Source organism: Polypterus senegalus, chromosome 6, assembly GCF_016835505.1.
Source record: "Polypterus senegalus isolate Bchr_013 chromosome 6, ASM1683550v1, whole genome shotgun sequence".
NCBI classification, from domain to species: domain Eukaryota; kingdom Metazoa; phylum Chordata; class Cladistia; order Polypteriformes; family Polypteridae; genus Polypterus; species Polypterus senegalus.
This window is the reverse complement of record NC_053159.1, coordinates 3,398,766-3,426,678: the sequence shown is the minus strand read 5'-3', so window position 1 is coordinate 3,426,678 and position 27,913 is coordinate 3,398,766. Positions and strand designations below refer to the sequence as shown.

Here is a 27,913-nt window from a genome sequence, read left to right as displayed (position 1 = left end):
TTTAGAAAAATAGAATTTCATAACCTCTTTCATGACGTGCCTGTGGGACCACCTTGCCAGAAGGTTTACGCCATTTGAATGATCTTTTTAGGGTGTCCTTGGAAAGTCTGTGTTTTTGTTTGTTTACACCACACAGAATAACGTATACAGAGGAGTATAGCTTCTTGTTTTTACTCATTTTTGCCAAATGTCTGTATCAAATCTTGCACCCTAATTTGATTCTCTTCATTTTTCCAAAAAGATGCCTTTATTTTTTGTAACACCACCATGTACAAGACATTTTTTTATGTTTTCCTCCATACCCCATTATACCACTGATGCATATAAGGAAGTTATTGTCATTGAGTCCAAATCTAGCTTTGTCTCTTCATTGGATTGACATATTTTAGACATCCCTGATTATGATTTGACTGCTTAACAAATCAAAAACTTAGCACACTTATTAGCACTGTCAAATGTTAGAATCCTTTTAATTTTAAATTTGCTGTACAGAGACATTGGTTTAGTATTTTTGCTCATTTGTGTTTCATTCATAGCATAGTTAGGACATTTTTTTTTGTGAATGAAATGTAATTATTCCATTGTATCCATCATAAGTATTGAACTGCAATGTTTTACCACTAAATCAGTTTTATGTGGGGAAATTGAAGAGGCTCCTCAGTATCTTGTTACATTTTACTGGGGTCTTTTTAATTCATACAGATTTTTTCTATCTGTCTTTTTCTTTTGGCTGAATACTAAATACGCACTGAAAAGGTTAAACATTTTTTGGCCACTGGTCCAGTACCTTTTCACTTCTAAACTAGTCGTACCTCTAATTTGAATGTGCCTTTCCCTTGTTCTTTTGTGTTTGTCCTGTGAGTTTACTGTTGGTTTTTCTTATTTCCTATTCCCGTACTTAATTCTAAAAATGTGGTGTACAGACCACCTGTGGTCCACAGACATGAGTTATGCTGCAGTGAATGGTGCATGTGTAATTGACCTTATGTCAGATTTTGCACTCCTTAATGCTTATACCATTTAATAAGAGCTTGTGTGGCATTACGTCTTTCTGTGCTGCCTGTTCTTCTTAAAGGTGCAACTCCATATTTAATTTATCCCAGTAAGAACAGTTTTCAAAATGAAATTATCTTGTAAAAGATGAGTGACATAGCAACATCTGCAGGATGGCAGGGAGCAACTGACAAGTATGGGAAATACAAAACAGAAGTTACCTACTGAGATGAGAGTTGGATGTCTTGATGGGATTCAAACAAGAAATGCATCTCTGAGGAGAGATCTGTTTTCTGCATTTGTTTGGCCCACCAAACTGTTTAGTTTTATACTTGTGTTTTGTATTTATACTTGTGGCAGTTTACCGGTGATAGCGTCCTGCTGCCTCAATCCTCATTCTGACCTGAAACTTGAAACCTGGACCATATCTTCAGACTTTACGTGTGGGTGATGTTTATGATTTTATTGCAAAGTTGTCCTTGGTCTACGAGGGACGTTCAAAAAGTTTCCGCACTTTATTTTTGAAAGTTTGTGGTGCAATTTTCCCAGCGTCGTACCAACTTTGTAATGCCCAATTACTACACCTTCCGCCTTCACCGTTTCCAACTAAAACTTTTTTAACGTCCCTCGTAAAGTTCTTTGAGTGCCACTGCTCTATACCGTCTCTGTAAGGTCCTCATTTTGTCACTTTTACTTTTTATCTTTTAAATAATGCAGTGTTCTCTTTTCTTTCTTTTTTTTGGCTTGCTACTATCCACGACTTATTTACTCTTAGACCTCAAACAGATATAACAGAATACAGTGTATTCTAATCAGTTTTAGATCTGTTTTTTCTTTTGCATCAATACCTTTATTTTTTTTTTTGCCTTTAGCCAGAAACACGCCTCAATTTGATGTACACTGGCATTCACCCTTAAGCTTCCACTTTAATGAGAAGATCTTTGTCTCTCACACAAAGGTACAAAAAGTAATTAAACTGTGCAATGTCAAGGTGTGAAGCTGCTGAGGTAACTGTCCAACTTAAAGATGATTAGCCTGGTGGTTTGGTTACATTCAGACATTCAGATGGTACAATGGAGGAAAAACCTGATGCCCTCTAGCAATAAAGCTGTCTACGTTTATCGGTGTTCATTGTCAACACATTGAGGGGTCTCTACACCTGTTACATGCATGACATTTAGTGGGATTTCACGATGGCTCATGCAATATCATAACATAGCATACCAAACATGTGAATAGGACTGTTTTCAGTTAAAAAAAAAAAAAAAAATCCGGAAAAATGAAATGTTTTGTTTATATATTAAAATATCTGCAGCAAAAGGCAGTATATGAAATCGGTGCAGGAAAGCAGATTGCTTTGGCCAGATCTGGGCTGTCCAGGCTGGTTTTTATTAGTGCAATTCATTCTGACTAGAATTCTCAGTGCTGCCCGAGTTTTTTTTTCTAGCAATGAAAACGGGTAAAATACTTTTGTCAAATATCTCACCCTGTTTCAGCTGAGGGCTACAAATGACCAAATTTGTATTTGAAGTCAGTTCAAGAATACAAACACTTCAGATCTTGCATACCTGAAAAAAGACGGCATGGTTGCCAAACAATCACAAATGATAATGAAGGGATTTGCCAAGGCGGTCGCGCATGTCATCTCAGCCTATATGTAGATACAGCCACATCCAGTGTGGGTGAGTGGGTAGGTTGGCAGTCATCCTAATACTGGCATCCCAGTTGATAACAGCGGAGCCACTTGTTTAATGATGAGCCTTCCTTAGTTAACCTTATAAAGCAGGCTGAAATTACAGGTAAGTGGGATGGATTTGGCATAAGAATGGATATGATTAGAAAACGGTTTAGAGAAAGTCTAACCAGAAATTGACCAGCAGACACCACTGCAGTACCACAGCCTGAAACAAAATGCCAATATGGCTCTAAAAAGTGAATTAAAGGCTATTGAGTTTTACACAATAGAAATACAATTGTTTAAGGATGTAATGCTGTGTAAAGTACAGTACATGCACAATTCCTTCCTTAAACAGAATTTTAGTTTTCAGAAGCAGTTTCCATCAGAGCAGATGCAGGCCACAGAAAGAACCTTCATATTCAAGAATGATGGGTTACGTTACTATTCTTGCTATGGTCAGCAAGAACAACTGCTTAAGAACGTAAGACATTTGACAAATGAGGAGATCCTTCAGTCTGTCAAGCCCATTTCTTTAGTTAATGGCTAAACTGTCCCAACATCTCATGCAGATACATCTAAAAGGTTGGCTTAATAGTCTCTTCCAGGTTCCCACAACTCTTTGCATAAAGAATCTAAGGTTACTTAATGCTAAAACTATCATAAAGGAAAACTGTGTTGAAGTAGTCCACTTCCTGCACGGTCTGTCTCTGCTCATCAAGCGAGGGGAATAGTGGGGAACCTCTTCACAAACGGGCCGGATGGAATTAGCCTCAGCTTGTGGGTCCTTCAGCACCTGTTCTCGCTTTCCCAGAGTTTGCTGAAGGTTCTACATCCTGTGTGGTCCCAGTAACAAGGAAACAGCATTCCAGTAATCCCAGGGAATTCAGACCAGTTGCTCTTGCTCTTCATTCACCATGAAGACCTTTAAAAGGCTGGTCCTGAAACCGCTTTGACTACTCCTGGTTTCTTAATCCTCTGCAGTTTGGCAGAGCCTACTCCCACTTCTTTGATTTTTCTGTTATTTATGACACCATTCTGCTTTTTCATCTGGGGTAAAGGCTCAAGCCTATGCATCTTGGATCATGGACTACTTAACCAACAGACAGCAGTTTGAGAGGCTTGGGAACTCTGTGTCAGAAATGGTTATGTGTAACATGGGGGCACTGGTCTACCCTCTACATGACTGTGTTCCAGTCTAATACCAGTGCTTACCATTTACAGAAATTCTCTGATGACGACTCCCCTTTATTGGCTGCAGTAATAACTGAGATGAATTGGAGTACAGGAGGTTTGTATTGCATGGAGAACCACCTGCAGATTAATATCCACAAGGCAAAAGAGTTGGTGGTGGTGGATTTCTGGTGGGCCAAGGAGCCTCTGAGACCATTCACGGAGAGGATCTGGGAATGGTACAAAGCTACGTGTATGTGGTGGGGGGGGGGTCCATATGAACAGCAGACTGAACTGGTCTGACAACGCCTTTTGCACTGCACAACAAAGGCCAGGGCAGACTGGACTGTCTGAGGAGATTCACAATCTTTTGATGTACACAGGAAGCTGCTGAAGATGTTTTGCCATTCCATAGTAGCCAGTGTATTGCTGTATGCTGTGGTCTCCTGGGAAAGCAACGTCTGTTGAAAAGACACACAATGTCTAAACAAACTTATCAGGAAAGCCTGCTTCAGCATATGACAAACCCTGAACACACTGGGAGCTGTTGTGGAACAGAGGATGGTAGCAAAAGTGGATGCCATCATGAAAGAATTCCTTCCAGGAGGTGCTGTCTTGGAGCACTTTTAGCTGCAGGCTGATTCCTCCATGTTGTGCTAAGAAGCACATATACATCGACTGATTGTATTTGTCTTGTGAGTCTGTATGTTTGTTTTGTTTCTGCTGCTGTATGCATCAATTTCCCCTTGGGATTAATAATGTATATCTAATCTAATTTAAAAGTATGAGCAGAGACTATCAGTCAGAAGCAGAAACGACTATTGGCATTGGATGGTTTTCTTTATGGCTGGTTGACACATTTCAATGGCTCTAGTGTTTTTATGGAGCCTATGAACTTGTTTAGAAAAATCCATTAAAGTCTGAGATTAGATTGTTTAAAAGCTACAAAGGTTCAGTGTTGTAATACAGCAGTCCCTGTCTGCAGAAAAGTCATTTTTATTTGTATCTCACCGGAAGGTTGGGAGTCCTTTTTATATGTCACGCTTTCTTCAGTGATTTGCATTCTCCTACAAGTTACTGGAGTTAAAGTTCCTCTTGTCACCCCCATTTTGTCTTCTCCCAGCAGCTTGAAGATTACGTGTGAAAGCTACTAGTGATGCCTTGACGTTTCTTTTCAAACCATTTGAGAGGACAGCTCAGCCCTTATTAAATTAGGGGGTGGCCGTCTTAGGCTATTTACCGGGCCTTTGTCAAGCACAAGGCTTGTTGTACGTTTCACTCTTCCCACATACATTAATCTCAAAGGAGTAAATCAAATTTTTAAGAAAAATCTGAAAATAGCAAAGGAGTATATTTGTATATACTTTCTTTTGTACCAGCATGCTCATTTCATATGCATTAAATTCTAAATTGTTCCTAGACTTCCTGTGACTGATGGTGATTTTATTTTACATGCTTCACTACTAATACAGTAAAACTTCTTATCAGCTAACCCAAACCTTAATTCATTAAATACTTCAGAGGGTAAAGGTCATCTTGTAGAGCTGCCACTAGGCCTCCTCTCACCTGAAAAGGACACGCTGTGTTTTTCAACTATTAAGCCAGCATAGTGACGCCTGAGATTTGCCCTTCATGGGACAATGCGCTGGTCACCAAGAGCAGCATTTAGTTTAAATAGTGGATAGTTCACTAAAGAAGAGTTTTTCTTGCTGAAGATGCAGTTCTAAACGTGCTGCTGTTCCAAGTGATGGGGTTGAAATTTTAGCTATGAGCTTTCAGTAAATTTAAGCCTTAACACAATTTACCCACTTTTAGAGTGGTGTCTGTCTGCGAGTTAGGATTACTTTGTTTCCTTTGGTTAGTAGTGTGCTTGACTCCACGAGATGTTGACCATGTTAGTTCACCAAGAATTGCTCGTACTTTTAAGTGTCACGTGCTGAGGGAATCCCATTGAAGTGTGCCCATAGTCCTGGCTCTTTGAAAACCAGTCGTCACTAACCAATCTCAAATAGGTGGAGGGCCTTGTCCCAGGCATGATCGTCACACATGTTCTGGAAGTTGTCAGGGGTGAGCTTCAGGGTATTTTGGGATCCCTTTGTGCTCAAGTCTCTAACTGCTCCATCCAATAATTCATCGCCCAAGTTGTCTTTAAAGAATTGATTGGTAACAGTTGCTTTCATTCACATCTGTCTACCCCGATGCATTTGTATCTTACTGTTGGTGTGATCCATTCATGATGATAAATGTGACTGGTGGTATCATGACCTACCCAATGGGTGGTTTTATCAGTGCCATTCAGGGTGGGAAGTTTTGTCTAAAGTGGTGCAATGGAACAATTTCTGGATGTTACCTTGAAAGGAAAGTTCTGAACAAAAACCTGTGGACAGCCATTCTGAAGCAGCAATGATGGTCTGTCCTGCAGCCTCTGAATATTGCAATTAAACAAAATGAATCACTCACTCAGAATAAAGCTCTACGTGTGCAAAGTGCTTTTTATTTTGACATAAATAACTACAGTCGACATTTGACCACTAAGATAATAAAAAGAAGGCCCTGTGCTGGGTGTTTGTTAACCATATCACTCTGGTGACGTGTCATTTAGTCACGTAAAGTTTGACTGGGTCTGCCTCGCCGCCTCAGTCGTTGTACAAGAAAACCTTTCCATGAGGCTTTAGGCTTCCTGTTTATGTGCATGCTGATTATTCCAGAAGTAACTATCTAACAGTATTTTAGCAAAAAGTCATGCATTTTGCACATTTTGAGCATATCACTGGATAATGGAAGTGAATTATGGAAGATGAGTGACATGAGTTTTTTTTCTTTTTCCCTATGACATCTTTCAAGTTGTTTGCTGTTCTTTCGCACTGGTCACTATTGCCTTCTATTATAAACTTGTTTCATGACATTTAAATTTTTCTTTGTCACCATTGTCAAGTATATGGGGTAAGTACAAAAAAAGTCATTTTAGAGTGACCCGTGTGTGTGTGTGTAAGGACATGAGCCTGTGGACAAGATAACTCAAACAAATGACTCACTTGGAATGAAACTTAACACAGTTATTATAATTAGAAAATGTTGTCAACCTGCTGATATTCATCAAAGAAAAACTGCACAGTTAGATGTTTTCGTGCAGTGATAATTATTTTGCATTTTTGTGTACATTTAGCCCAGAGTGTGTTTCTGTTAAAATCATACTTTTATGTAAGTAAAGTCCTGTGCTTAAAAGATTTTTAGTAATTTGTCACCAGTTTTCCTTTTCATGATGTATTACCGTCAAAGTGTTTTATTTCAGATGCTGTAAAACTTCAAAGAAAAGATCACCCCTGCGGTGTCGCCTTTCTTTGCTTCGAGTTTAATGTCTTTTTCTTTGATTAAAATGTGGTCCACTAAAACCTTCAAAACATTCAACTACTTGTAAAGATGTAATCGAGTTTAACTGTGTGAGGGCGTCAGTCTGTGCATTTATTAAAGTTTCTTTGTGCTGGCACCATTTTTGTTCTGATTGTTTGAGAAGTCGACATATCATCAGCGAGGACTTCCTTAGAGTCAAAATGTAGTGCTGTGACAGCGCTCCTCTTGTCAGCAGTGCATTTGCCATTCATTCCCTCTTCACTTTGCAGCGTCTCCCTGGCTGCTGATTTACTAGGCAGCAAAGAAGAGCTTGGCACTTGCATTGATGAGGTCATCAGGGCGCCTGCTACCATAGCAACCGCTGGCATGGCTGAAGAAACGGGCCCCAGTGTGGCTGCTGTTGGATCCAATGAAACTGTAGGAGAAGGTATTGCAGCATGTGGTAAGAAAGGACTTGCTTTTCTGATTCAAGCAAGTTGAACTTGTAGTGGTTGACAAAGTCTGTTCATCAGCGTCAATATGCAGTAATATGAAAATGTTTGGCTTTCCACAGAAGTCAGAATATTCTCTCTCTGGTGATGGCATTCGTTACTTAGTTACCAGTCTTACTTTTTACATTATTGGGTGTTTGGAAGATGAAGTCATTAAGCCATCCTCTGCCGGGTGCCTAGTCTTTTGCAGTTTGCAATACATTTTATTTACATACATAAATAAAAAAGGCCAGCTCAAGTTCAGTACATTGAAAGGGGCCCATGGGTGGGCAGCCTTCATACATGTGTGGTATGATTTTATAGATAATTAAAATAAATGCATAATTGAGCAGTGGGTCGACACTGAAGTGCAGACGAGGGTTTATAGTCGACTTCAAGTAGGATAAGTTTGTTTCAAAGAATGTTTTTAACTAGTTTATCTTTATGCAATTATTCTCAGAAACTGAGACTTATAAATTGCATGCGTTTTGTCAGCATCCCCAGTATGGAGGAATATTTCAGATAGATATACATTTACGGCATTTGCATATTTATTGTGAAGTGTGACAATAGCAACATGATACCTTAGCATAAATAATGAATTGACAAAATGCAGTTTCGTCCAACATAGTAACTATATTGCAGTTCAATGTATTGCATATGCAGGAATTGTATTTTAATTTATAGCCTTATTGTGCCATAATTTACAACATATCAACCAAATGATTGATTTGCTTTTCACTGCTACAGTTTTTTAGTTAATCTGCAATGCTAAAGCGTCTTGCATTTCAATTCATGTCCATAGATCATGTGTCATAACTAAAAGCGAAGCAAACGTACTGCATTTCATTTAGCAGCTACTTTGAGTGTATTGCATTTTGATTCATAACCATGAGTTATTTGTGCCAAAACTGAATGTAATCTGAGTCAAAATGTGGAGCAACAAGGGGATCTCAACAGGTAAGGTAAGAAGCGATCCACAGCTAAACCTTTTTTTTTTTTGTTGCCAAGCACAAGATTCATCAATGTGGAGTCAGTAACTGATACCATGAGAAGTTTGCCCTAATGTTAGTTTGTCTTCATGATGTGTTATGGTTGCCAGTCTTCTGGTAGTCCTGACTGATGCATCATGAAGTTCAACAGTAGCAGTTACTGACATTATTATGTGCTGGTGTTTACCAACCAAATTAAGTGAATATTGGTGTACAGATGTCGTGGCTGATGATCTACATGATCATGTATTTACAGCTGTTTGGGACATTAGCTCCTCTGACTGCTATAGTAAAGTCCTTAGCATGCACTGAAGTTTTCCTCCTATTAAACTGGCCCTTTTCAGCAACCATTCAGCACAGAAGAGTATGAAATTGTCACATACATTACATGGCCAACTTCCACCTGTTCAATGACACGAGAGACCCTCCTGCCTTATCAACTCGCCATTTGCCATCTTTAGGACTCATTCAAAATGGCCTCATACCCCAACTATTGATGCTGATTAGTCATTTGATTTCATTCAGTTTTGGCATGATCAATGCATGGTCTTTAATCAAAATTCTTCGCATCCACTATGTAAAATCCAGCACATCTGTAAAATAAAAAGCTTTATGCTTTTGCATTGCATTTTAAGCTGATGTATAAATTGTGTGACATAGTGAAAAGCAAGCAATCAATCAATTGGTTGATATATTTTTAATTATGAAACCATGCCAAAATGAAATGTATCCCATGAATAGAGAATGCATTTAATTTTGGCACAAATCTTTCATTGCCATGAAGTAAGATTGTTGTTGCTTATAGCTTTGTATTTCTTATCTTTCTTTTTTTTTCAGTGACACTGCACACAACATGAAATATACCTTGAAATAGAAAAACGTATCTTCACCTGTCAAAGATGAGAAGATGGGCTCTAGCGAGTCTTGTTTTTTGACTGGTGATCATGCAGAGAGAGGACGTAGATTTTCAGCCTTCAAGTGCCACCTTTGCAGACCTCCGAGAGGGCGATAAGTTGAGTTACTTGAAATAAAGTAGCTGGTGCATGCAGGAATTCTGGGCATCTTTTTATTTTTTTTTTTTTCTTGCACTGGTGTCTGTTATGAATGTGCACAGTAACAGCTTTGAATATGCACATGAACCATAGGGTTCCCAAGTTAATCAAACTGCCAGTGTCCACCAGTCAAAAAAACAGGACTCTTCTAGAGCTCATCCTCTCAAGTTTTCACAGGTGAATGTCAATTTTCATCTCAAGCATGGCTCATGTTGTATGTCGTGCCATTGAGATAATAAATGGAGAAGTAATTAAATGCTTGATAAAATAAGCAACAGACATTTTGTGATGATGTGTTACTGTTTATTTAATATCACATTTCACTATGCATTTATTGGCATTTTATTTTATTCCTTCATACCCCAAAAGTCAAGCAAAACAAAGTTAAGGGTACTGTATGTTCAGAAGTACTGTATTGTTCATTGAGGACTCGTTGATTCTGTGTGTGACCATCTACCTAATGTTTTGCATTGATTTTTGTGGTCACAGTAAAACTGCTCAATGTGTCAACTTCTTTATTACTCAGTTTATGAAGAAGCAGCTGCAAAAATGAAGCAGCTAGAAATTGAAAGCCTGTCGATCCCATCTCCTCCGAGATCAAACATCAACTTAAATATGAACAATCAGGTGAGTTACAGTAAGGCTGACGGTCACTTTATTATTACAGTAAGAGCTGTGTGATGCCTGCACTCTCTCATCCTGTTTAATCGAAGGCTGGTGCTGATAACATGACACTAGTAAAGTTAAGTGCAAGTAGTTCAATTATTAATTAGTTAAGTCACCTTTTTATTTATTTAGAGTAATTTAATTAATGGTTGAATAAATGTATATCTGTGAGCAGGTATATGTTTGACTTCATTTTGGAGTTTTGTTTTAATCCTGACAGTTTTATTTAAAGCAAATACCAGACTATGACTGCGCAGTACAATGGCTGTCATGTCTCTGCATTGTGAGCACAAGTGGCTAAATTGACTAAGGACTTGTCTAGTAGCCCATTGCTTTAAAGAATATTTGGCTTATAATAACTTCTTCAAAAAATCATGTATGGCTTCTAATTCAAATGTGTTGGGAAATATGGTGTTCCTTCTCCAATTTCTCTGGAATAAAGCATCCTTTTTTTTTTTTTAAACCCCCCATTGGCAGTGCACTGAATAAAAAGCTCTTGAATAAATCCCTTTAAACTGGAGTCAGAATGTTGCCTTCATAGGATTAGGAGCCCTACAGCATCTGCTGTGTAATAAATCCTGGGGTGAAAGGAGGCAACCACATGACGTGATGAAATGTGTTTTACACTGTGACTGTCATTGAAAAGGACAAGTAGCTGTGTGTGTGAGAAAGAGAAAAAAAAACACAACAGCAGGGTTTTCATGTATGTGACGTGTTTTATTGTACACTTGGGAAGTGCACATTTGATTCAATGCAGATTGATATTCCCAATTCTTTATTGACCTTTTATACTCCGTGTCTGCATCTTGTAGAAGCTTACAAGGCCAGCTCACTTTTAAACATTCTTGGCGGTCTGCTCAGAAATTCCTTTATGGCTGGTCATGGAGGAGTTTAAGGAGATTATGTTCTGTAGATTGTGGGTCAGTCCAGCCTTACTAGAGCAAGAGAAGCAATGCCTTATACTCCTCATTGTAGCAGAAGCACTTCACCTTTTAGTTCCTAAATGAATATGATCTCCGTCCATAGTTCCTTGCATTGCAAGAGTTTTAGTTTATGTATTTTTCGTCTCTGTGGAAGCTAAACAAGTCTACATTAAGAGCATAAATAAAATATGTGGGCAGTGTTCTCCTAGACTAGACTGGAGTTTCATTGCATGGTGCTGCTTCAGTTCAGTTTCTTTACTGATGGCCATTAAAACTGTAACCAAGGCAGACATGAGAGATCACAGCGATATTTATGATAAATGGTGAGTACGCCTAGAAGTACAGCTCAGTCACATGTGGGGAGTGCACAATAATCTGTATTTGGTGCCTGCACCGCAGGTGGAAATAACTGCTTGTGCATCACCTATTACAGAGGGGAGGCGATGTTGGATGTGCGTTAATAAAATGCTTTGCCATGCAGCCTCTATACATGCACTAAGTTCATGTTTGATAAATGCCTGTGGTCTTTGGCATCATGTCCTAGACGCTCTCAGTTGGGGGCAAATCTGGTGAACGTGTGGGCCAGGGAATAAGTTTTGCATGCCCTTCATCCAGGAACTATAGGACATTTCATGCTACATGTGGTCGAGAATTGTTCTGTTGGAATATGGCATCAGGGAACTTCTGCAGATAGGGTACCACTTATGTCTCCCAACATCTTTGAGATGTAACACTGGCTACTCAAGGTACTGGCAATGCATATTAGCCTGGAATGAGAATGGAATCCAATGCTACACCATAACAGTTGCTGCACTGCAAATTGCTTGCCTCCAGGAGCCTTGCACTGTGATGGACACCTCCAACATGCATGGGGCTGTCCGTCATAGTACAGAAAATTTACACTGGAACAGTGTGATGCCAGTCTTCCTGTAATTGGTGGCATTCTTGGCACCATTTCAGATGCTTATGGTTGAGGTGCAGGAGTATCCAAAGCAATAAGTGGAAAGCAAATAGACCCCTGTGCTGCTAACAGCATCTTAATAGTTGATGTGTGACAGACCCCAACTGTTGAGCTCAGATGTGTGATGTGGCTGTTCTGTCCATCACTGCCGTCTGTCCTGCCATTAATTTGTGACACCCCCTCACCTCTTCCACTCATTGTTCCAATACTCTTGTCAAATTTTTTGCATTCTATCCAACACAAGCACTGATGTCCTGAAAGGATAATCTGCCTTCCCAGGATTCTCGCTCACTCGGAGTCCAAGAGATGGGCATGTGGCTGTAATCCTCTTCGTTGAGGTATGTTCGGTCCATAAGATTGCACTAACAGCCAGCAGTCATTCATTGAAATGTCCTAACTGTTAGGTGCCTTTTATACCCACACTGGGAAAGTCCAAGTGGTGCAACTCGCACACATCATTTATCACATGTGCTGCACTTGTAATCATTTTCACATTCTACAGTGATCTTTCCATGTAATATGATATGTTTAACTTAGTGTTGTAACTTTAATGGCCAGCAGCATCCACTGACTGTTCACTGGCTGTTGTGTCATTCAGTCTTGTTGAAACCTGTCTCTGTTTTAAATTGTTGTTGAAGAATTCACATTAGCAGTAATGAAATGTGCTAAACCATTTGGATATGTCCGCACCTAATGAGCGGCTCCTTCATGGTCAGAGTCTTCTCTACTCTCTGTGCCTTAGTGATCTATAATCAGCTGACGGTCATGTGGGCCTTATCAATAAAATATAAAGGGCTGCGGTAATACTCTATATACTGTATTTGTTTTGAGTTTGAAATGAATGCAATTCAGGAGATGTATGTTTGTTCATTTGTGGCAGCCTTCTGTTTATTGCATGGTGCAGAGTGCTGCCGTTTTATGAGCAATTCATTATAATGTGCATTGCAGGTAGTCCATTGACTGTAAAATGATTGTTTCTGGTATTTAAGTGGATAAGAAGTGGAGTTTTTATTGGTTGTATATTTCACTGCCATAGCTGCTGTTCATTTTTGCCATTGAACACTTCCCACGCATTCAGGAAGAAGTGGTCAAGCTGACCGAAAAGTCCCTCAGCAGTGTGACCAGTAGTCCCATGACTGGGACTGCATCTCGGGTTCCTGAGGATTTGAAAAGCAATATTCTGAAAGCTCAGGTCGAGGCAGCCTTAAAGGTAGGAGGCCATGGTGATCACTTCAGAGCTAATTATTCACTGTAATGTTTAATGTTGCATTAGTTTAAACATTTTTAAAATGAACTTGTTCTTTTCTGATTTGTGTTACGTGTGTAAAGCTAAACAAATACCTGAACACCTAAGAATCATTTGATGTTAAAAGATTTTAATCATCTGTTTCGGAAAAAAATTAGCATGGTGGTAAGAGAACAATGAATTACACTACACTATATAGACAAAAGGTTTGGGATGCCTGACCATTACACCAACAGGGACTTTAATGGCATTGTATTCAAATCCATAGCCTTTAATATGGAGTTGGTCCCCCCCTTTGCAGCTATAACCGCTTCCACTCTTCCTTGAGGGCCCACCACAAGAGTTTGGAGTGTTTCTGTGGGGATTTGTGCCTATTCATTCTGTAGACCATTTATGAGGTCAGGCACTGATGTTGGACGAGAAGGCCTGGCTCTCGATCTCCATTCCAGTTCATTCCAAAGGTGCTCGATGGGGTTGAGGTCAGGGCTCTGTGTGGGCCCGTCAAGTTCTTCCACAACAAACTCATCCAGCCTGCCTTTGTGCATTGGTGCACAGTCATGCTGGAAAAGAGTCTTCCCTAAGCTGTTTCCACAAAGTTGGAAGCATAGCATTGTCCAAAATGTCTTGCTTTGCTGAAGCATTCAATTTGCCCTTCACTTGGGAGTAAGGGGCCAAGCCCAAACCCTGAGAAACAGCCCCAACACCATTATCCCTCCTCCTGCAGTCAGGCAGATAACGTTCTCCCAGTATCTCCCAAACCCAGATTCGCCCATCTGACAGTCGACCAGAGCAGTGTGATTTGTCACCCCATAGAACATGTTTCCACTGTTCCATCCGACATTTAGCATTGGACTTGGTGATGTAAGGCTTGCATGCAGCTGCTTAGCCATGCAGACCCATTCCATGAAGTTCCCATTGCACAGTTTTTGTGTTTACATTAATGCCAGTGGAAGTTTAGGACTCTTCAGCTATGGAATCAGCAGGGTGTTGGCGACTTTTACACACCATACACCTTAGCAGTTGTTGAGCCTTTGTGACTTTTTATATGGTTTTCCACTTTATGGCTGAGTTGCTGTTGTTCCTAAACTCTTCCACTTACTGTTGACCATGAAATGTCCAGCAGGGATGAAATTTCACAAAGTCTTATTGCAAAGGTGGCATCTTATCACAGTTGAAGGCACGGAGCTCTACAGAATGACCCATTTTGTTTCACAAATGTTTGTAAATGGCGACTGCATGGCTAAATGCTTGATTTTATACACCTGTGGCAAAGGGTCTGATTGAAACACATGAATTCAGTAATTAAGAGGTGTATCCCAATACTTTTGTCCATATAGTATATATCAAATTACCCATTGGTGCATTATGTGTATGGGACAGTGAGTGTGCAGACCAACAGGTAGAGAATGATGTTTTCTGGAGTGTTCAAACAGCAGAATGGATATGGTGGGCACCGCAGACTTTGTAGCAAAAGGCCAGAGCTGTTTTTTTTTAATGCTGAAGACACACTGGATCTTTAATGTATATGTCAAGCTGTTTGGGGATGTCCTACCAGTCCAAGGTGACCAGCACACTGTTGTATGCTGTTGTCTATTGGCAGAGTAAGACAAAATGCCTGAATAAACTGGTCAGGAATGCCAGGTGGATTACAGGGATGACTGGATTCAGTGCTAGAAAGGAGGATGATTGCAAAATTAGAGGCCATTCTAAACTACGCCGCCCATCCCTGCCTTTGGTCGCTGGCTCATTCTTTCTGGGGGTGCTAGGAGATGCTAATTGAGGTCTACAGCCATGTGTAATTCCTTCTCTCATTGTGCCTTCCTTTACTCATGCCAGTTTGCAGTAGATTCATTGGTACTGGGACAAGATTTCAGTGCAAGTTGTGGGTCTTGCAGTTAGGTAATAATTTTGCATTTTTTGTGAATATTTTGCAGTCTGCTTTGCCCAGTGTTGCTGTTTGAGCATCTATCTTTATACATATACATTCTTTTTGTAAAGCTGTTTTTTATTTACTTTAACTCTCTTAGGTATCCAGAGAAGACGTGGCCTTTCCAAGTGACAAAAACTGCAACATTCAAGAGGCTGCAACCAGGTATGTTGGAATCTGGGCAAGCAGTGACATGCGGTGATGTTCATGGCTGGTGAGTCCTTCAGAATCAGATTTACAAATATATGAACCCGAAAGAGTAGCTTAGTCACTATTCAGTTGGCAGCCAGCCTGCACATTGACTACTGGTTATGTTTCATACCTCATCAGCATTCTTTACACACATATAGGTAAGGTACATATTTGACTAAGAAATGACGTTACATTTATAGCGGCGAGAGACGGCGCATTTGCTCCTCATCATCCATGTGTTCTAAATTTACCGTTGCAATTCCACAATTCATACTCATTCAATACAAATGAAATTGTAGAGTGGTGTATAAAAAAATTGATTTCAATTTTGACCTTAATTGAAATATTTAATTTTTTAAAAGCTTTTAATTCTGATGCTTTAATCAATTTTAATAAAAACTGTTCAACAAAAGGATAAGAAAAACTAAATATTTTATTTAAGATCAAAATTTCGTTTTTAAATATTGGTTTTTCTCCTAGTCTGATCCCATTTTTTATAAAACTGAAAACCATTTATGGTCTTACCTTTTAATTATAAATGAAGTCCATGCGCCTATCCTTCTCCATGAAAATCTCCGTCACTTTCTTGTAAAAGTCCTCCTGATTTTCCTTTAGTTTTAAAAATCTTCCATTTTGGCAGTCAGTCAGAACAAAAAATTATAAAAAAAAAACCACCAGACCACTGCAGTGCACTTGTCTTTCTGATATCACTAACTTCAGAGTAGAACAGCAGCAGCAATGAGCACCTGTTGGGCTCACATGCGCCCCCTTCAGGGTGGCACGGTACTGTGTCTCACCTTGTGCCTTTTCACTGTGGTTTTATGTCCAATTAGCAAGACTAAATATGTTACACACACTCGTTAAAGATATTAGACTGTGAAAAGTCAGGGTGTATAGTAAACACGTCTGGAAACATTATATTGATGACGTACAGAGAGACAGCAACAGGCACGCACCAGTTGCATGCATCAACCCAGCGTGTGAGGGATGGCGCAGTCCGACGTCGGGTGACGCTCGTTGCTGCCGCACCTCACATTTCTCTCCTGCATTTGAACAGGAAATGCACTGATTCAGAAGTTTTGACTATAAAAACGATCAAAATTATTGGAATCATACAGAAAATAAATTTATAGCACAGACCAGTGGACAAATTTATTTTATGTTATTCTTATTAGTTTTTTTTAACTTTCATGATGACGGGGAGGCTCGCTTATCCCTGTGGGCAAATGATAAAACCGTAGATTTAAATGTGCAAATGTCTTCCGGTAGTAAATATTCTGTGGCTGGTCTGAGCTGATGGTCAGTTTTCATTTATTGCATATGTTGCCTATACCAGATTTTGTTTAAGCAACGTCAGTTACTTTTGAGGCTTCTCATCAGTCAGTCAAACCTCCAGTTTTCAAAGTCAACAGCGACCCAAAAAAAAAAGTCCTGTCTTCTCAGATCTTCAGAAAAATGTAAACACGTGTCCAAAAATTAGTGAGTATATACATTTTTACAATATGTAGATAGATTTTTTTCAAAAGCTCTTAATCTGAACACATGTTCGAATAGGGACAGAACTAAATTATAGCTGCATCAAACACCATGATAGGATTGTGGTAAGGTACTTTACAAGCAATGGTACTTGAGTGAGTAAAGCACACAATCCATCAGAACAGACCTACAGTGGATCAGGGTCACCGTGCATTCAGAAAGTATTCGGACCCCTTCACTTTCCATTTTTTTTATTGCAGATTTATGCTCAAAATCAAAAACACAAAAACTGAAATATCAAATATATACCAAACATTTTAGATGTTTTTACTGTCTTAAACAGAACAAATATCCAAATTGTTTTATGTGTATGTCACATAATAATTTTCTTTACAGGAACATAGCAATTCTTGGAAAGATTGCCATTCCTTCATCCTCACCAACACTAAGCAAGGAAGGCCAAGATGTAAGAGACCTTCAGAATGCTTCAGTCGCCAGCGTCCGTAGGTAAATCGTTTGAGATTTTTTTCAAATTTAAAATTTGTGATCACCTTTTACATTGGCCAGTTGCATCTATTTTAAATGTGTAATATTATCTTCACTGACATGCCTGCTTTCCATAGCTTGATTTAATTTGTATTGCACTTTATAGGCCATTGTCCAGAAAGCTGATGTTTTAAAGCTGCCTGAACAGCCATAGAGAGGACAGTGGTGGGGAGATTTACAGCGAAATAAATGTCAACTTCTGATCCTCTCCTCTGTTGCACAGTTTCTCAGATATTAGGGGACTCTATATGCAAGCAGAAGGATATGCCAACTCAAAAGGCATTACTTTCTAGGCACACAGGATGACGTAAACCACCCGCTGATTAGAGAGCACTGATAGTAATCTGAAATCTGTACAGATGTTTTTGTTTGGAGACCTTTGAGGAGGAAACCTGCAGAGAGAAAATCTAAAAGTACACCAGAGCACACCTTTGTGATTGCACAGTAGACATGCTACTGAAAACCAAACTCTACACCTTAGTGAAGGATGTCTTGGACAGAGACAGTATGGCGTTTGGCATCACAGGAATATCTCCTTCAACAGATGATTATCTATGTATTATGGGCACAGAATCGCACAAATGTCATAGTTCATGGTCCTTTGAGAACTGAGCTGGTATAGCCTCTGCAGTATTTTATTTATAAATAAGAAACGCCTGAAAAGGAATGCCATGTTGTAGTGCATGTTGACATTACAGGGTGAGGAGGGGGCAGTGGGCATTTTCAGTGTTGGTTGTTGTTGTACATTGCCAGCGTAGTGTTCCAATCTGGGACACTCAGAATAAAAAAAAAAGAATAAAAAAGACCACCTGTTCCTCTACTACCCTCCCAAAATCTTGCAGTAGTGATAAGACGGCAAATAAAGAAATCAATACTCATTTAAATCTGTTAAATATTTAGAAAAGAAAGATTAAATTGTTGTTCTGTCTACTGCCTAGTAGGACACCAGTAGCACACACACTGCCGTTGTATTCCCAGCTTTGGAGGTGTTAACCAGTAATAACGACCCCAAGTTCCTTTCTTGCCATTATTTTTGTTTCTTTTGCACTTCTGAGTGCCATTATTGTGTTGTATAGAGCAGTACTTGTGTTGCCAGTTTGTACCATAATTGTGACAGGGATGTTGGGCGAGTCCAGTTCTGTCCTCCTTCAGTATTTCACACTTGGGGCTTAGTGCTGCTGAAAGCAGACCTTTGTGGCCGGCCAACTGCTACTAAAGGCTTATTGGGGAAATCCTGTGTATGGTAAGAGCATGTATATACTGTATGCAAAATTGTTTTGTTTGAAGTCACTTGTAATAGTCTAATGGTTTCAGACTCCTATTACTGCTTTGGTGGAGGGATCTGGGACTTTTCAAATTTCCACAACCTTTGACCTTAAGGAAAAACAGAAGCAGATCATAGCACATCTCCACTAAGCACGATAATCAAAGCAGTTTTCAAAGTCTAACTGGCATGTTATTTCTGTTTGTTTGGTTTCCTCTGCAGCAGCAGCAGTGATCTGTCATCGGGTACAAGTCATGAAGTGGCAGAGTCGTCTCTGATGTCAATATTTTCTGTAGAACCTGTAAAAGAGTTATCCACATTAAAGGTATTGTTTACTTGAGCCATTGGAATGCAAGTCCTCTTGTATACTCTTTTTAAAAGGCATTAATAGAGCTGTCTGTTTATTCTGGTGCCCTATATCTGCATGGTACCCTTTATTGAGGGTATTATGTTAAGTATGAGGGTGTGTGTAAGTGTGCCATGTAAATGACTGGTGCATCCTACCCAATTTTGCTTTCTGCCTGGTACCCACTTAAATGTGTGTGTATGTATACGTGTGCGTGTGCGCGTGCACTCGCATTTATATATTACTAGCTGTGTAAACCCATGCTGTAAAAAGCCCAGGCTCCTAGAAACTGTGGATTCTGGCACTTCAATTAATGACTTTGGTTGCGCATTAGTGACTAAGTGAGGTTCTGCTATCTCTGCGGTTTCATTTTGCCGATGTGCTCACCTCCATTTTCTGTCAGCAACTAAGTGAGTTTCTCTCTCCTTGGAGGTTTTGTTTTGCTGATGTGCTTGCCTCGCTTGTGTATTAGCAGCTAAGCAAGATTCTCTTTTCGGTTTCACTTTGGAGACGGTCGCTTTCTTTGAGCTTCATGCTGTAGCCTCGTACTTCCGAGCCAGATAGACAGATCCACACACTTCCACACATATATAGATAAATAGATATAGATATATAAAGACTATATCTATGTGTGGTGTGTGTATATATCGCATTGTTCATGCACTACCACGAGGATGATGCCAACATGTTGATTGTCATATGTAAGTAAGAGTTTCACCGGACTGTATACATGCGACAGTAAGAGAGCTGCAAACACTGTAACAAGTAACATCATGTAGAGTTGCTGTGCAGCTGGAGCTTATCCCTGCAGTAATTTGATAACATTTAAAAAATGTTTAACTGGTTGTAGGATTTTTATTTTAAGATGTTTTCTTTTTCAGGTTTGCAGCAACAATTTTTTTTATGTATGTAATGTTTAAAGAATAAAGCATGTCTAATATATGAAGTTGAATGGGTATGTTGGTATGCAAAATATCTCTTCAAATTTTTGCACAAATTCCCCAGTTGTATAAGGGAAGACCATTGGCCTTGGTCTAAAAATGTCTCCCTTGTGGAACTTTAGTAATAAAGTGCGGGCACAGTCATTAAGTAAAGTTCCCGCGGAGGCATTTTCAAACTTTGCACAGGTATTCTGTGATGGACTGGCTCCCTGTTCAGAGATTCTTCCTGCCTTCTGCCCGAGGGTTGCTGGCATAGGCACCAGTTTTCCCCTGATCCTTCTAAAGATAAGCAGGTTTAGAAAATGGGTAAATTGCACTGGCATGCAAAGTTACTTTCCTCAGTTGGTTTATTCTGTGAAAATCTGTTTTGAGCCAAAGTTTTTCTCCCTGTAGAATTTATTTAGTGAGCACATCTACAATTTGTTGCACTCTGGGAAGCACTGGACACCCCGCCAGTATGTATTGTATGACTTTTATTTCCTGTATTAGGCTGCAGTCTAATATGGGAAAAGATGATCCGCTATGGCAACCCCTAATGGAAGTGGCTGAAAGAAGATGATTAGGCTGCAATCTCAATGTATACTATTTGTTAGATGTACTTGACATTCTAGCACTCATCTCTATATACACAACAGACAGGCTTGAATATAAATTATAATTGCCTCATTTTTAGACTTGTAGTTTTGTTAATTGAGCACGTTCTGCATGATGCCCTTATAGTCACAGGCCCTCTATTCAATATGTTTTCACAGCCCTGCTTGGATGTGCTTTCAAACTCTTTTATTTATCATGCAGGCTCAGACTGAGGAACTGGACAATCTGATTTCATCCTTGACCGATAATCTCATTGACTTCACGGATTCCACACCTCTGGTAATGAAATGAGTAATTAGACCAAACAGCAAAGTGGAAGAGGGGTGGTGCAACTGATCAGTATAAATGGGCCTTTAAGAATCAAGTCACCCCTAAGAGAAGCTCCAACGAAGGCTGAATTTGGAGCTCATTTAATGATCATTTATTTTTGTCTTTACACCCCCTTTTAAGGATATGATCGTTCCCACTCTCATCCCAGCTCTTCATTTTTCTTTAAGGTACAGAGTAAACCAGTCACTGTGCCCAGGTGGATCGTCCCTGCAAAAAAAGTAAGTGTGATCTTATGTGGTGTCCCTCCTGTCTAAAGAAAATGCTGTTTTGCTAATGCATTTTTAGTGGAAATTAATCATTTGCTCCTTGTTGGACACATTTCAAAAGTAATGTTGAGCTTTTTCTCCTCCTGCTCATTTCACAAATCCTTTTCTAGATTTATGTCGATGATTTCTGCACAAAAAAATCTGTTATTTTATGTGTGTACTAAAAGGCATTTTCTATCTGTAGTAGCATGGAGGCCTGGTGGTTAGCACGGTGAACTTGAGCTTCACCCTGTCTAAATGTTACTTTCTCTCAGCAGCTTAAAAGGAAACAGCAAGATAGTATTGAGTAGGACCTGAGTTTTTAAATCATGCTCATGCTTTTCTGTGTTAGACGATTCCTGAAGTGTAAGTGAAAGCTTTGAAGTCTACATGCCCACTCAGAGTCCTTCAACTTTCTTCTAAGTCTCCTGAATAAGGCATTTCAGTTTTTAGTAGAGAATGTCCTGACCCATTAGACTGGACAAGCATCAAACCATACCCCCTACCAAAGTTTTGCTTCCCAGTATTATTTTAAGGATGGTAATAGACAGCTTCAGGCTGAACACAAACAACTGTGTCATGTAGGAATTTGGAGAAATATGAAATTAACTTGAACGGAATGATAGTGTTACTTCAATTGAGCTGAAAACATTTTGCTGCCGATTACCATTTGTAGTCCACATCTGATGTTTGTTGTTTGTGTCCCACAATAGTCAGCCAGCTCTGGCGCATTCCACTTGCCCTATTACTGCTTTTCCATTGTTGCACTGTCACCATGTTGGTAACTGACGGCACTAGGATTAGCAGAGAAGAAGCCCAAATGTGAATGCAGAAAATGAATCTTTAGCAATGGGCCGCACTTCATGGATTTGTATGCTTGAAGCCTGAAGCCAACCAGCCTTCCATAGCTTGGTGCTCTGTAGTTGCCAAGAAAGTTCTTAACAACATCGTTGAACGTCTTCCAGTGATGTCCTCTTAATCTTGGCATCAGTTGTTAATAGAAAGATTATCTCAAATATAGAAATCCTTCATCACCTTCCTTGTTGATTGCTTTCAGAAAATTTTTCATCAGTCTCTATTTTAGATAGATACTGTAGAACTTTTTGTCCTCCGGGGAAAATTTGGCTTTTTACAGAAGCTCTTTAAATAATTATTTATTTATTTATTTATTTATTTAGACATACACACACTCTAGGGGGTCTTCGCAATGTGCCATTGTGAAGAGGGGGGGATAAACGCACTCTAAGGAGACGTGGTCGTTCCTTCGAAACCCCCTCTTAAACGGTGATACAATGGGGAAACAAATACAGTTTTTGTTTTGTTTTTTGTTTACCTACTCTTTGCTTGATCAGCTGCTGGCTTGCTGCCGTGCTGCATTATCTGCGTCTTGTGCGGCGCTTCAAACCTTTTAAAGCCTGTACAGCAGCTCTCCTTTTGTCCCACTGCCTTGCCTCTCTTGTCCCCCAGACATCCTCAAACACTATGCGATCTCTTTTCGCTGTTCCGTTATTTCACCGAGGAATATTTTCCATTTGTTTGTGCTAATGCGATCTTTAGTCTCATTTTTTTGAGACTTCCGAATTTTTCTACTTCCATTATCTCTAACCTGCTCTGCATGTGTGTCACAGGGCTTGCTTTCAAAGGTTGTAAGTATGATGTGACTTGTCCGTCCCATGGGACATGAAAATGTCTCTCTTCAAAAGATCTCTCTTCCAAAGATCACATCTCATTGCAGGAAAAAAGTCTCCTATCGTTGCAAGATTTTTCTTATATACACACATATATACACACACACACACACACACACACAGAGTATGGTCTGAATCACTAATAAGAAAGAAAATTTAAAAAGAAAAATGTCTGACTTGGCTGTCACAGTGAGGCAGTATACAGGCTGTTGGTATAACGGACCCCCAGTTGTGTTTTTTGACACCTCTCTATTGAATGTTTGTTAGCTGAAAGTCCTCGGTATCATGGAGAGGATATGTAGTGTTGTTCATAATGGCACTCAGTTTTGTTTCAGTTCTCTCCTTCACCAGTATCTCCACAGGGATCCCGAGTGTGTCCCATAGCTGAACCTGCCTTTTTAATTAGATTGTTCATTCGGTGGGCCTCTCTTGAAGTGATGTGACCAGCCCAGCATACCCCACTGGCCATTGCAGAGTTGCAGATGTGAGGCAAGTCACTCCCCACATTTAAGGAACTCGGAAGATAAATTCTGCTCTGCCCTTTCTTCTCTAGTTCTTCTGCATATTGTGACTAGTCCAATCTGTCATTGATATGGACCCCCATGTACTTGCATCACTTCTACCTCCTCTCCTTGCATTGTGACCAGGAGTAGAGGCTGTTTGGTGCAGTGAAAGTCAATAAGCAGTTCCTAAGACCATCTCAAAACTGTTAGCTCAGTCATTGTCATTGTATGCTCACTGTGATGGGCAGCACATTCTTTAACAGGAGTTGTTGATGACGTCTGTGGGTTTTCTTTTTTTTTTGTTTTTACACGAACTGCAGAATGAGGGATTCACCAATGGCCTCCTAGACAACGCCTCCCCAACATTCACAGCTGCTCCGGTGACCCCCGAACCTCTGCTGCTGACAGCTGGAGCGCCGTCAACTCCAACCAGAACAGTCACCTCTGTGAGGTAAAATCCATAATTTTGATCTGCTAGAGACCAGCTTACCAAATGTAGTTATGAGTACAGGTTTGTTACATTCTCATAAATTATAGTCATTTGATTGTTTTCTAATATATGGTTGGGTGTGTCTGGTGAACTAACCGCTCGTGTTGTAGACAATTGCACTATCTGTTGTCAATTAATGGAATGTGTTGGTTAATGTTGTGCTTTGATTGTTCTCTTGGTTTGTATTATCGCAAGCTGATAACTCTTTGTGTATATACAGTATGATGTACATTACAGTTCAAGAATTCTCCATCCCATTTAATTCAGTTTAGGGATGCAGGGGGCTTATGCTAGCAAAACTGAACACAATGAAAGACACAACCTTGGATGGGGTGCCAGCCCATTGCAGGTCTACTTCTGCCCCCAGGCACTGTCTGTGCAGAGTTTACATGTTCTCCCCGTGTCTTTGTGGATTTTACTCTGGATATTCTGGTTTCTTCCAGCATCTTCAAACTTGAGCATATTAGTTTAACTGTGGATTCAAAATTACCCCATGTGAGTGGGCTCTCTGATGGACGAACACCCCATCCAGTGTTGGTTCTTGTCTCCAATGTTGCTGTTATAGCCTATGCATCCACTGCGCCCAACCAAACTGTAGCCCTGAACTGGATTAAGCAGGAGTGTGTTAAAATAATGCATGGCGCACTCCATTAAATCGTACTGTAGGAAAGTCTTGAGACCCCTTCACTTTTCTCACATTTTCTTATGTTGCAGCCTTGTGCTAAAGTCAATTAAATTACTGTATTTTTTACTCCATAAGACACACCTGACCATAAGACGCACCTAGGTTTAGAAGAGGAAAACAAGAAAAAATATTCTGAACCCAATGGTGTACTAATATATTTAATAAAATCTAGCAGAATAATATTTCAACCATGTGAAGTTAACAGCGGTATCATCATGCCTGTGAACACACAGGCATAAATGGAAACTTGCTGCTAATAAGCAGCCATTAAAGAGACCAAAGTAAGCAATGAACAAGCAAGACAAATAAAATGAAGTACAAAGTTGTTGTTTGAGCACTAAATGCTTCAATAAGAATTGTAACAAAAACCTGCAGCCACTGCGGCCCTCCATGACCAAATTTGGTGTAAAGCATGAAGTTCAGCGAGAGTCTGGCCGTGGGTTTGTTTGAGTCACTTCTTAAGGTGATGGCTGGTGGTTCATTTTTGCTGTGTCTTTTCAGTCTCCCAGTCACTTTGTCATGGAGATGTGAGGTCCTTGTTTTGTCCTCTAGCGCTCTGCTCCACTCTCTGGGGTGGTCTCCAATATTCTGTACTTGCATTTCTGCTGTTCTCAGTTTCCATGATGCTTTGCTCCCTCTTCTTGAAGTTTAATTTTCTTAATCGGCCTCTAGTGTCTGTCAGTGCACCATTATTTGTAGGAGTTTCTCTTATACTTGAGTATTATTTGGTACACTATTCAGATTTGTTTTTAATCTATACTGTAAAGTTTATGATGATGGGACTCTTTAAAGATGTTTTAAACAATAATTCGTTTTGGATCCCTGCAGAATCAGTGAGATCATAAGATATGATCGTAAGAAAACCTTTTGTAGTCCCGGATATCCATCTTTTATTATTTTTTTGTTAATCAATTAATTTTTTCTGTTGCCCCCCTCCCAGTGCTGCGAAATCAGAGGCAAAAGATGTGTCATCAAAGCCCAAGCATCTTCTGACGACTGAACTCTAAGGAGAAGACGGACTTGTCTCAGTGTTGTCTCCTCTGCGGTCTCTCTCTACCGTCACTGGATTACGTCCACACAGGCCACAAAAGACCAAAATGTTAATGTGTGGAAACAAACTGCGGAGATCTGTTCAAGCGCACTAACACAAGATAACTAAACGACATTCCAGGTATTGGACCACAAAGGCGTCTGAACTAACCAAGGCCCCAAAGTGGAATGTGGCGAGCTGCGCGCAAGCGAAAGCAATTTGGCAGCGAGTCGCCGGTAGGTGGAAGAGAAATGTGAAGGATGGACGGGTTCTTAAAGATTCATCTCATTCGGATTTATTTATTTACTTAAATCGTTCCAACTTGTGCTTTATTTGAAGTCCTCTTCCACGGAGACGGAGTACGGACAGGCAGGCCGCGTAGTCTGTGAAGTCAGGCACACGTGACAATTACGATTATTTGAGGTCTTCAGATATTTGCCAGCTGTCCTGATTTACATTTTTGGTAGTTTAACCTCTGTTTTATAAAGTGAGTTTCTTTAAATACAGAGTTGCTACCCAGACAAGAGCGTTCGATAATTTATATTCTCCCATTTAGTGAGGGGAGCACAAGATCTGAGACGACCGGTGGTGAACACAAAATGTGACGTGACCTTCGATTTTGCCGGATCTTTTATTTGCTTCAAATCACGTCTGTTGATCGTATGTTACCAAACCGCTGTGAGTTAGCTGATATTTAAAGCACTGTGACGTTAAATGTTAACCGCCATTCTCGCGTTATATTTAGTGTATATGTAACATAAAATATAGAGGTTTCTTATTTTACGTTTTATAACTTTCATTGGATTCAATTAAGGCTCTACTTTTAACTCGGATATTATTATGTAGCAAATTATTTTTAACAGATGAAAGTTCATTTCTACCTTGAAATACTTTTGCTGTATCTGTGCCTGCTGGTGGGCTGCTGTGTTCTACGACCATCATATTAGCAGAATCCCACTTGTATTGAGGGAGCCACGAAACTGGACTTGAGGGTGACGGACACAAAGAGGACCAACGTTGTCTTGTTGAATTATGTTCTGCGCTTTCTATTCACTTCAACTTCCTGTTAGATGTGGCTGCCTGCATGAGGTGCGAAACAAAATGAATGAGACGTGGAGTCGTGAAGTCAGCCTGCCAGCTAGGTGAGGAGGAGTGCGGTGAAGGCACCTTTGTGACTGAACGGTGAGCCCACAGCTTCAGAACCTGGAGGATCCCGGCTCGTTTATTCAAGTGTTGATTGCGCTTACGTAGTTTTAAGTCCTCTTCACAGGCATTCTTGAAGACAAAGCTTCATTACAGCGGCTCCCCGAGTAAAACAAAACTTATCAGCTTCATTCTTATTACCCACACCAAGCAAGTGCACATCGAGTCGCATGCCATGTTGACGAGTAAACGACACACATGGAAGAAGCTTCATCTAACTGTTACGATTCCCACGTAGGCTTCTGCTCCAAGTAAGCACATCGGAATTTGTGTTTTACGATGATTTGCAGTCTGCGCTGTCTACTGTACATCTCATTGGTCCTTACACTGGTCATTGGGCACAATGATGTTTTGAAGTTGTCCGTGGAGACGGACCATTTGTTTAATTTACACTGAATATGCAAACCCAGAGAACCTGCTGAGCCCTAACCGTGCGAGTAGCTCTAAGCTGAGTGTGTGTGTGTGTGTATGTGTGTGTGTGTGAGTGTGCGTACGATTGTGCTCCCTGCAGGCTGCGACGCCCTGACACTTCAGTGTGGCCCTTGCAGTTTCACGCTTTAGTGCTTTTACCTCTTGATATAAGTGCAATTGGCTGAATCTCTCTAGTGAGCGGTAATTTATTTTTTTATTGAACGCACCAGGGTTTTCTATGTACATTTCACAGTGTAGCGTAGGCCGCATTAGACGATGCTGCTCTCTTTTCTACTTTTCTATGGACGTTAGCCAAGATCTGACCTGTAGAGTTCCTGCGGTTCCTTTTTGTAAGATGTACATTTTCTTTTAAAATAAAAAAATATGTGAATCGTTTGCGTGTGTGACAAATTATTACAGATGCTGCTTGCCAACTTAAGCTAAAAGATCAATGGTCTCCGTGACAGCAATGACCTGCATTTGGTGGGCTGTTGACAGATAAGGCGGCCCCCCCATGATATGACAGGAGTACAAGTTTCA

General features: G+C 40.1%; 1 protein-coding gene across 2 annotated transcripts in view; it reads left to right on the top strand.

Moving 5' to 3' along the window:
• epb41l5 (erythrocyte membrane protein band 4.1 like 5) overlaps positions 1-27,769 on the top strand; it is a 114,291-nt gene extending 86,522 nt beyond the window's left edge. The window contains exons 17-26 of one of the 2 annotated variants that reach the window (XM_039755285.1): positions 7,462-7,619; positions 10,233-10,333; positions 13,335-13,466; positions 15,530-15,594; positions 17,494-17,604; positions 19,130-19,232; positions 20,990-21,067; positions 21,286-21,336; positions 23,875-24,005; positions 25,670-27,769. In XM_039755285.1, coding sequence (XP_039611219.1) covers positions 7,462-7,619; positions 10,233-10,333; positions 13,335-13,466; positions 15,530-15,594; positions 17,494-17,604; positions 19,130-19,232; positions 20,990-21,067; positions 21,286-21,336; positions 23,875-24,005; positions 25,670-25,736 — 997 coding nt within the window. In that variant the 3' untranslated portion in view covers positions 25,737-27,769. Of the gene's footprint in view, positions 1-7,461; positions 7,635-10,232; positions 10,334-13,334; positions 13,467-15,529; positions 15,595-17,493; positions 17,605-19,129; positions 19,233-20,989; positions 21,068-21,285; positions 21,337-23,874; positions 24,006-25,669 lie in introns of both variants that reach the window. The other variant, XM_039755284.1, reaches the window with a different exon arrangement.
• The last annotated feature ends 144 nt before the right edge of the window (positions 27,770-27,913 follow it).